The sequence below is a fragment of the Lathamus discolor genome, chromosome 2 (genome assembly GCF_037157495.1).
Source record: "Lathamus discolor isolate bLatDis1 chromosome 2, bLatDis1.hap1, whole genome shotgun sequence".
Lineage (NCBI taxonomy): Eukaryota > Metazoa > Chordata > Aves > Psittaciformes > Psittacidae > Lathamus > Lathamus discolor.
In genome coordinates this window covers 37,325,799-37,336,868 of record NC_088885.1, presented here as the reverse complement: position 1 = coordinate 37,336,868, position 11,070 = coordinate 37,325,799, and the positions used below count along the sequence as shown (strand labels likewise).

Sequence of the window (11,070 nt, the reverse complement as noted above, 5' to 3'; positions counted from 1 at the left end):
GCTGCCCGTTTTGTTCCCATCCTCAGCTTGTTGAACCATCATTTTGTCTGTTTTTATGTCATGGAAAAAAATGTGTGAAAAACTGAATTTCATTCATCTGTCCTCTAATTGCTTCCCTTAATAATATGATCTGTGTAAGGTAAGACCTGCAGAAAACTCATACAGGGAGCCCTGACCTTCCCTTCCCTTCCCTTTGGCTGGTGGTTCCTCAGAAGGCAGCTGAATGGGCTGTAATGCTTCTACAAGCAGGAATGGACATGTCAGGTGCTCTGACTGTTGCTAGTGCAAGCAACACAATCATAGAATGAGTTTGGCTGGAAGTGACCTTAAAGATCATGTATTCCCACCCCGTCTGCCATGGGCAGGGACACCTTCCACTAGACCAGGTTGTTCAAAGCCCCATCCAATCTGGCCTTCAACACTTCCAAGGATGAAGCAGCCACAGCTTCTCTGGGCAACCTGTGGCAGTGTCTCACCCCCCTCATAGTGAAGAATTTCTTCCTAATATCAAAGCCAAATCTCCTCTCTGTCAGTTTAAAGCTGTTCCCCTTTGTTCTGTCACTACATGCTCTTGTAAAAAGTCCCTCTCCACATTTCTCATAGGCCCCCTTTAGGTATGGAAGCTGCTCTAAGGTCTCCTGCAGCCTTCTCTTCTGCAGGCTGAACCACAGCTCTCTCAGCATGTCCCCATAGAAGAGATGCTCCAGCACTTCATTGCCCTGCTATGGACTCACTCAAGCAGTTTCACTTCCCTCTTGTGTTGGGGGTCCCAGAGCTGAATGCAGTACTGCAGGTGGGGTGTCAAGAGAGCAGAGTAGAAGGGGAGAATCACCACCCTTGGCATGCTTGAACTGCTGAACCCAGGACTTTGTTTAAACCACGACACATGCTCCTTTTGGTGCAGCCCAGGACACAGTTGATCTGCATAATGGTTTAAGATTATGAAAAATATTTTTTAATTTTAATCTTCCAGACTATGTAAGGGTGGTGAGACACTGAAACAGGTTGGCCAAAGAACTGGCAAATGCTCCACCCCCGGCAGTGTTCAAGGCCAGGCTGGACAGAGCCTTGGGTTACATGGTTCAGTGTGAGGTGCCCATGGCAGAATCTTAAGATCTTTTCCAACCCTAACTATTCTATACTTCTATAATGAGCATCACTTTCAGTGCTGTTTACTGTGATGTCTCCTCTTCCTTTATCAAGTGCTTACAACTGATATAGTAAACCTTGCAGTAGGTTGTTTGACCTTGTATTCTGTTGCCTGAGTCAGTGTGGAGCTGCCTCTGCCGCAGTTCTGTTGCTGCCATTCCTCTTCCTCTCTGGACTCATCTACAGAGGCGGTCCTTGCTACCGCCGCTTCGGCAAACTGCGGGAAAGGGGTGCCTCAGACAGCTGCCCCTCGTCCCATGTTCGTAAGGAAGGGTAGCTGAGGGCGGTGATGCAGGCCGTGCTGGCAGGCAGCACCGCTGTCCGCCGCTTCCCGGTAGGTGGGGCTGTGGAATTGGGTTGCAGCTGCCGCCATCCCTCTGCCGAGGGGGAGCAGCTCCCGGGGGCCGGGGAGCGGCGTCGCGGGGCTCCGTGACACTTCTGCCGCTTGCTGCGGCCTCTGGCTTAGTCCCGGAGAGCGTGCTGTACTTTGAAATGGACCGTTCTGCCTTGCAATGCCTTTCAACTCCCCGCAAGTGTTAGTCCAGTGCAGAAAGCGGCGGGTGGGAGGGAGGGAGTGGAAATTTAAGAAAGGAAGAAAAAAGGTCGTAAGGAAGGAAACTGAGGTTAGATAGAAAAGGGACACGTACGGGAGGAGAGGGGCTGGCGGCGGAAGCCCATCAGAGGGGACCGGGAGGCAGTGCCGCGTCGGGGGGGGCACAGGCTCCGGCTGCCGCTGCAGAGGGCCCCGCCTCCCGCAGCAGGACGGGCTGGCCGCGGATGCACGGTGTGCCGCGGGGGCTCCCTTCGCCCCGGGGCAGGGCGGTACTGGAGCAGGCGGTACCGGGGCTGCCCCAAGGGGCGGCGGCGGCGGTAGCTCTGCGGCGCTCCCGTGGCTGTGGGGCTTCCTCTCCGCTCTCGCACCGGTCCTTCTCTGCCTGCCAAGTGACTACATTTCCCAGCACTTCCCTCTTCCGAGGGGAGCCTCGCTGGCTCTCGCCATCGCTTTCGCTCGCAGGGGGGCTCGGAGCTGCGGGGCGGAGCTCGGCAGCCCTGAACCCGCGGCCCCGCAGCCCCCCCGCTCCCCGCCACACTCCCCGTGCAGGCGCGGAGCCGGCGGCGGCGTTGTCGAGCGGGGCGGCGGGCAGCGCCATGCGGGCGGCCGCCTGCCTCTTCTCCCTGGTGCTCTGCGCCCTGCCCGCTGCTCCAGGTGAGTCTCGGCGGCGGGGAGCAGGGATGCTGCGCCCGGGCTTGATGCGGAGCTCCCGCTCCAGCCTGCGCCCAGGGGCCGAGGGCGCAGCGGGTGAAGGGTGCCTTTCACCTTCCCAGGAGGAGCTGGGCGGCGGGGCGAGAGCCGCTTCGCGGAGCGGGAGAGCATCAGGCCCCTGCGGCTGGTCGGCGAGGCTGGCGGCGTGGGGCGGCGGCCGGCGCTGAGTACGCGAGTGCGGAGCGGCGCGGCGCGGACGCAGGTAGGCGCCGGGCTGGGGGACCGCGGCCTGTCAGCCGGGTGGGGGCCCCTGCGGCGGTGCGGTGTGTGCCCGCAGCCCTCCCCCGAGCGATGCTTGTTTGAAAGCGTTGCTGGGTGCGACGCGCGGCTCCCTTCCCTGCAGGAGCATCGGGAATGCCACTCTCCAGCAGCAGCGCCCGCGTTACTTAAAGGCGCCCCCGAGCCCTCTCCTTCCCTCCCCCGGCGGGTGCCTGGGGGCCAAGCCCGCAGCCCGCGGCGGCCGGAGGGCTAGGGGACCACGGGAGGAAAGTTGCGGTGCCTTTGCGGCAGCTGGAAGCGAAACGCTGCGGCTTCATTTCGGTTTCTGTCTGAAGCGTGGGTAGGGAGGGTGAGCGTTCTGGGGACTCAGATGTGCTTTTATAAATAGAAATCGGAAATCGGCAGGGAACTGCTTGAAATATAAGGTGGGAACTTAAGTGGAAATTTAAGTTACATATTGCTGCCCAACCCGGGTATGGGTTCTGATTTCTGTCATATGAAGACCAGCCCCTGTAGCTTTTAGCAAATAGTTCCCCCAGTTTGTATTAAAACACAGTGATTTTCATCTTGATCACTGAGGATCATATTTGAGGTGGCATATGGCTGTTATATCTAAAGGAGAAAAAAAACCCCTATTGATTCTATCCTGTTACATATGGAGAACATAAAATCTGTGCATGTGAGGTAACTGCTGACATCCATGAGTCTCGGTTTCCTCCTTTTTCCTATTGACTGCTGTTCATTTAAGGAACAAAATAGCTGAGAAAAAACTGTCTCAGATTTCTTTAATATAATCCATAAAGTGTAAGCACTGACAACTTACATTCATTTTGTGTACTTAAATAATAAAGTCTCTTCATAGCATATTTATTTGCCTCTATATGTAATGCTCTATGGAGAAGCTTTTCAGACGCAAAGACCGTATTTACAGTACAATAAAATAGGATTCTAAAAGTTCCAAACGTGTGCTGTGCTTTAAAAAATAAAAACCAAATCAGCATTTCAGGGTTATTTGAAGATCTTTGGACACTGACAACTTCAAACATTTCGTAACATGTCTGTTCAAACCAGTAATGGTTGCTTTTGAATCTAGTATTAGGATTCAGACTCTGGTCTTACAGAATGAACTGTTAATTAATGGGTTTTGTTTTTCTGAGTGTCTCAACTTCTGTTCACTAGCTCTGATGCTCATAAAAACGTTGAGGTCATCCTCACTGAGTTCTTAGTATGAACATTGCTCCAACCAGAAAAAATGTAACACTAGTGGGTTAAAAAGAGTTAGTGCATTTACCTCACAACAGCCTCCATGCTAAAATGAGCTTGGATGCTTAAGGCTTTATGTGCATTTACAACTTTTTCACCTGATCGGAAAGTTTCTCTCTGATGCTTCAGATATCCACAGCCTCTTCCATGGTATCTGATGGTTGTTAGCCACTGAAGGATGCAGTAGCTTTGGTAGACACCAGAGTGCTTATCAAAGTTGTGGACTAACCAAGTTAGCTCTTATGGTTGCTTTTGTGTGGCTGGTAAAGTCACATGAAGTATAAACATGTGATGTGCTGGGTTCTGCTCACACATGAAGAGACACCCATGCCTGCCCTGAAGAGTTAACAGTCCAAGATCAGCAGCATATAAAGGGCAGGGGAACAGATATGCCCTCTCAGTAAGATTTTCACGTGTATTCATTTGTTTTACGACTAAATATGCTCTGACTGTCTCCATGCTGTATTCTATCCTTTGCTAGCAGTCTTTGGACAGCTGAGTATCAGACTTAGAAAAACTGGTCTTCAGTAGAGATTTCAAGCCAAAGCTAATGGCTTTGTGGATTAGTTTAGGGAGGATGCTTCTTGGAGGAGGTTGAAGCATTCAGGGAGGCTCTCTGATGGTTCAAGGACAAGCAGCGGTGTCTAGAAGAGCAAAGGTACCTGGATGGGATGGCACAGTCAGAGGACTAGGCAGTGAGGCTGTAGCTGTTGAATTTATGTAAAACAATGTAATTGTGTTTTGAATTGGATAAAGATAAAAGGAGAGAGAGAGAGATAAGCTGGAGAGAAGGAAGTCACATTAAATCGGATCTTAGTCCTTTAATCCTGGATGAAAGCTTTAGCTGCAGAAAGGGCAGAAGTTATACGAGAGGGATGCAAGCCTGAGTTTGGGATTGCACAAAGGGAAATGAAGATGGGCATTCAGGAGAACACAGAAACAGAGCATGGCCTTTGCAGATCTGGAGTTTCAGAACAGGCTTACAGTGGAGTTGAGCCAGAGGAGCATTATACAAGAAAAGGAGGTGAAATAAGGTAATTGAAGGCAAAAATGTCTGGGAAGTGATGATTGGCAGATTTATAAAAGTTTATGTGTTTTTTTTTCCAGCATTTGTTATTTTTCTTTAGCAACCTCCTTTGTTCTCTTCATTTCTTTAGGTTTGTTAGGGTTTGGTTTTGGTTTTTTTTTTTGGTGGGGGGGAGGAGGCATTGCTGTAAGTATTAAGTCACTGCTGTACATGCATGTTTCACTATTAAATAATGAAAGAAATAGCCTATGTACTCATCTAGAAATCCAGAACGTAATTGCTTAAGAAATAAAATCGATGTGCTCACAGTTGTAGTTGTCCAAGATTGCTGGACTTCAGAGCAAAGCACAAGGCAAATGTTGTAGTGTGTTATATATTCGTGCCATTAATGTTTTAACGTACATTATATAGTGGACATTGGAGAATTCACGTGACTTTGGGTTTCTACTTTTGATTCCATTGTGTAATAGAGTCACTACCAGTATCCGTGACGTTCCTGTATTTCAATTTCTCTGTTCTCCAAAGGGGGACTATTAGCAGCTGCACAACACTTAATCTAAAGAGAAATCAAGAGAAGATATATCTGAGAATATGCTAATATTGTCATGAATGCAATTCAGGATCTTAGCAATGGACACTGAATTTACTGTTGCATAAGTAAGCCTATTAGAAGATGAAGGTCCTTTATAGCAGGAGAATTCAGTGAAGGCTAAGCTAAGATTTTTTTGTGTTTAAAAGAAAGTTCCTACTGTGGACATTTCTAAGGAGCCTTTCATCTCCATGCCTCAAGCTGTATTTTGGTATTGTAAGAAACATATGGGAAATCACAAGTTTTTTAATACTTTCCTTTAGTCAACACAGTGCAGGCGTGTTCTCCATTGAAATGTGGGCCTGTGTAAGTGTTCCTGCCCACTGCCTGTATTTGTTCTTCCACCTGTGAAGGAGAGCAAAATAAAGCACATGGTACACCTTTCCAAAGTTGAGTTTGTACTCTACATCAGCACCTGATTTGGAGGACCTTTCTCTTAATAATTTTCAATGGGTGAAGTGTTCTGGTTGTGAAGATGAGATTGATTTTCTAGCTGGAGATTAGAGTATCAGACCTCCATCTGCCTTCCCTCAACCCTAAGTGTAGTTTAATAGGGATCTTGCTCTCAGCTGGAGACTACCACTCAACACCAGCACATAAGGGTCCCAGTTCTTGAGGCCAGCATTTTGTGGTCATGGTAAGAGGTCCGCGCACATGATCTGAAGGATAGCATTGTTCTTCTTGTGGCTTTCATTATGTTATCCTTCTTTTTATGTATTTGTAGATGTTGATATGGAAATTTGTGAGATTTGCCATGATTTTCAGTGTGAACAAGGTCCTGACTCTGTAAGCTGCTATGGATGTAGATTCACTCATCTCTGCTGGCCGTGCAAAACATTCATAGTGTAGCAACTTCTGCTTAACAACCTGCTTTTTGCTTCCTGGCTGCCAGTTGTCCTGAAGGTTCACTGTACTCCTTATGAGTGATTAGAAGGACTGACCTGGTTGTAGGGAGAGAGCATGGTGTGAAGGGGCTCCAGGGCTGACCTGTGTCTGGAAGGAGTTGTGTTATTTGCAGTCCAGTGTGACTCAGTCATTTTCAGCAGTCTTTATTTGACTTACGCAGTTTGCATTTCTGAACTATTTGCGGCCAAATGATACAATACTATACATCAGTTTGGAAGCGTGGCTTACAGATTGCTTAGATAACTTCTTATTGCTAATAATCAATTGCAGGGAAGCTCTGCTCTGTCATGCTGAGCTCGCATAGCTCTGCTTGCACTTGCAGCTGAAATCTTCATTACTCATTCAGGTGTTGCCTAGTCTTTGCTATTGGATTCTCTGACGTCTTGGCCTCTTGCTCTAGTCTTTGAACAGGATATCCTGATTCTCTGCAGGTACTTCTGAAACTGCTGACTTTGTTTAAAACATTCTCACTTTCTGGTCTGATGCTGTCAACTTCTGTTGATGTTATAAGTTCCTGTGTTCAGTAGCTCAAACCATCAGTAGTTTTTTTGTTGTTTAAAAATGAGTTTTGACTGTTGAGGGGCTTATGAAACATCTCTAGACTTTGGGACTGATGGATGATGACTGTTGGAAAGAGAAGTGTCATGAGAATTTGCCCAGTTTTAAGAATTCTTTTCTGCCCACTTAATCAAATTACTGCTGCCTCTTGGAGAAAGTTAGGTACAATTTTCCATCAGCCTGTCACAAAACCGAAGGGGGAGGGCACTAAACTGGGAGTGAGGCTATAGTGAGTAATGACATACATTTGGTTTGCTGCCAGGTTTGGTTTTCTTCCTACCTTGTTGCCTCTTTTCCCTCTTCTCTTAATGTTTATAAGGCATTAGACAAAATGTTTGTGGTACTTTACTGTACGTTCATTGTATGTAGTTCTACAGTATTCCTGTAAGGATCAGATACTCACCAACCTAGCAATATTTTATGAATATGTGAATGACAGTTAAAATATCAGTACTGTTGATGCAGGTCCTGCCTTCCTGAAGAGTCAAAAAAGTGCTTAAAGCCAAACACTGCTGTAGATTGCTTCATGATGCAAGGGCATTGAGAGTGCCCTTTGATTTCTGAGGAAGGACGTACTTTCAAATGCACCTTTTAATAAAATATATATATTCATAGTTTGTTTTGGTATTTTATAGGCAAAGAATATTTCACATTTCCCATTTATCCTTCTTTGCAAGCTCATAAGTCTTTCCCTACTTGATAATGAGATTTGTTATGACAGTAAATGCATATGTCCAAAAAAATCATTGTCGTGGTTTAAGCCCAGCCAGCAATCAGTGTGTTACCAACATTGTTCTCAGACTAAATCCAAAACACAGCACTGTACCAACTACTAGGAGGAAAATTAACTCTATCCTAGCCAAAACCAGGGCAGTCATCCAGCAAAAAACCTCTGATAGTTGCTGCTTCAGAATTCCTGTTGCAGAAATACTGTATCGGGACTCAGGTTTTACTGTATCAGGACTCAGGTTTTACTGTATCAGGACTCAGGTTTTACTGTATCAGGACTCAGGCTTTGAGGTGGATTAAAAGACATAGGTGTGTTTGAAAATCCTAGTCAAGGTGAAAGGGCTGTGTGGGAAATCTTTGTTTTGTGCTATCTTCTCTTGCTTGTGCCTTAGCAGAGCTGAAAAGAGAGATGTTCCAAAAGCTATGACATAATCTCATAAAGCAGGCTTATATACAGTCATGGATTATCTTAAAGGCTCAGATATAGCAATCCTTATAGAAAGTATTTTTCCTAACATTTGCTTGTTGCCATGATCGATGTAGTAACTACAAAGTCTGATAGAAAAGTCCTTTCTGGCTCTGGAAATCAATAAATCTGTATTCATTTCTGATGTGTTGGTGCCCTGAGTGCAGGACTAAACTGAACAGTCTACCTGCCACAGTTTCACTGAGGATTACCTGTTTTGGGACCACTGCTGTGGCTCATGAGGCAGAAGCATGTCACTTTCCACTTAACGTCATGATAAATTTTCCTGAGATTTACCCTAATTATGGAGGAACTACATATGAAGATAACATTCATTCTAAAATGTGTGCTGCAAGAACATTATGGATGCGTGTGTTACACTGTCATGGTAGATCTAGTATTGCATTATTCTTCTGGTGCTCTAGGTCCCTTTTGTGGTCTTTCCTGTAACCATATCAGCCTTTAAGTGACTCAAGACTAACAACTTTTCTTAGGATTATGCTTGTTAAAACATTATTGCAGTTATTCTGTCAAACACTCCTTAAAGGTCAGTCAAACTCTGTAAAACCCTCAAAGCTAGTTCTTTTGGCTAACATTGTCTCAGAGCTTTTCCCTCTCCAATCAGCTCTGCTGAGGTTTGTGGTCCTTCCACTTATTGTGGCCATCTCCTGCCACATTTCTCTCCCTTGAGAGGATGGGGATCCTTGTCTCTGGATCTATGGGTTTGAGCCAAAGCTGCTTATCATCTTTGATAGACTGCCCTTCTGCTCCAGGGGAGTTTAGCTCACTGGGCTGTTAGATAACTTTGGTTGCCAGCCCAGGCCCACTTTCTCTGAGTCTGGATAACTGTGGATGTGTAGGGTGAAGTCCAGTATTATCAGAGAATCAAGCCCATTGCTCTTGGACACAGGATTGTGGTGTCTTCCTACACAGTATCTCTTTCTCACTCATGTACTGATATGGTTATTCTTTTTTTGGTTCCTAAATAATCTTTTTTTTTTTTTTTTTTTCCCAGTATTGTATTTTCTAGAAACAGTGTAATTATTGGCTTCTTGCATATTAAACAAAACTGCTACATTTAACATCTCCAGATATCACTGTGACTCCCATCCTGTTGTTCTAGTTTTGACTTCTTTATTTTAAGCTACATTAAATTTGCTATGATTGTGGAAAACTTGCAGACAAGAAAGCCTTTTGAGCCCTTCTACTCATCATCTTCCCTTTGGCTTGCCAGTGGCCTCCTGGGTAGTGTATGGATATGGTGTTCTGATGAGATGTTTTTTGGAGTGCGTAAGGGATCACAGAGACCTGCCAGATGAAGTTTTGCACTTCATATCCACAGATGCTCCCTGATAGTACTCCTCTGAAGCCATTGCAGTATTTGCATTAGTCTGAGGAGGAGAAATCATTGCTGCAGGGATGAACTGTGCTGTGGCAGCTGTGCTCAGCCACAGCCAAACATGGAACCATGTCTCTCTCCTCAGACAGAGGAGACCTTTGCACACTAAAGATTACATCTTTAGCAGCTTTTTAATACTTCAGTGGGATGACTCTGTGAGGGAAGGCTCCTGTTTCTGTCCAGAAACTATTGTGTGCACACTGAGCAGCAAAGGTGAGTGAAGAGCTGCATGGGAGAGCTGGGGACATGGGTAGGATGCGTTCTGGGCGTGCACTTCCATGATGTGGGCTGGCTGGTAGGGTAAGTTCAAGTGGAAAGACAATGTCACCTGAAATTAAAGACATGATTATGTAGAAATCAAATAAAGTGGCAAATGTCGTAGGGCTCTTTAACTGTTGAGTCACTAGGAGTCCAACCTGAAAATTGGATTCAGTTAAAGAAAGTTAAGAAGCATGGCATTGCTGCTGGGCATTTGCCATCAGACAGTGAAATGTGGTGATTTCTATGGTAATTTTAGCTCTGATTTGTTTGCCTACACCAAATTCAATTTATTTTTTTTTTTCTAATGAAATTAATGTTACCAGAGGAGAAAACGGTAGCAAGTGGCCATGCTTTAGAAAAGGCATATTCCAGAACGTAATAACTAATGCAAAGTTTAGAAAAAGTTGTGTGGGTAAATGCTTTTCAACAGTGCCTTGATTCTGAGAGCGTGATGTATGTGAGCATGAAGGCTACAGCCCTGACTTACAGCTCAAAAATTGCCCAGAAGAATAGCAGGATGCAGGAACACGGTCTGTTCCAGAAATGTCTCCTCAGAGTATTTCAGCCCCTGAAATTCTGTGGGAATGGAAAAAATCCATCAGCTCTTTCAAAAAATATGTACAGTGAAAATGTTGATTCATTTTGATCTCCTAGAGTGTGTCAAGAGGAAAAGGAGTTATGAACTGTGCTTTTCTGGCACTTTTCAACTTTAAATGGGACTTTGATACTTGAATGTAGAGGGTGAGTCATTTCAAAAGTATTATCTGTGGAGCTGATTAAGCAATGTATTGGCATGCCTGGGATTCTGCAAGTTTTGTCAAGCTGTTCTTAGCCCTTGGTGCTGACAGAATGTTAGTAAAACTTTCTGCTGTTGCCCGAGAACCATTTATGGGAAAAGTTAGACATGTTGGTAGGCTCTAGGTGTCAAAGAGTGCTTGTTGCTTCCAGTGGGAAGAGCTAATCTTTTGGTCAGCGTTCTTCTGCATACAACCTAAATGTAGGACCAGTTGAAAATGCTTAGAATATGTCATTGTGTTGCTGAAAAATGTTTTGGTCACCGATACTTGTATGAAGGAGAAAAGTTAGTGTGCACTCTTTTCATTGTAGAACCACGGAACGGTTTGGGCTGGAAAGGACCTTAAAGCTCATCCAGTTCCAGCCCCTCCGCCATGGGCAGGGACACCTTCCACTAGACCAGGTTGCTCAAGCCCTGTCCCACCTGGCCTTTAACACTGCCAGG

General features: G+C 45.7%; 1 protein-coding gene across 5 annotated transcripts in view; it reads left to right on the top strand.

Moving 5' to 3' along the window:
* Positions 1–1,912: 1,912 nt before the first annotated feature.
* Positions 1,913–11,070, top strand: part of ADAM22 (ADAM metallopeptidase domain 22) — a 136,822-nt gene continuing 127,664 nt past the window's right edge. For all 5 annotated transcript variants that reach the window (XM_065666433.1, XM_065666432.1, XM_065666431.1 and 2 more), the window contains exons 1-2: positions 1,913–2,356; positions 2,476–2,615. In XM_065666433.1, coding sequence (XP_065522505.1) covers positions 1,927–2,356; positions 2,476–2,615 — 570 coding nt within the window. In that variant the 5' untranslated portion in view covers positions 1,913–1,926. The remainder of the gene's footprint in view (positions 2,357–2,475; positions 2,616–11,070) is intronic.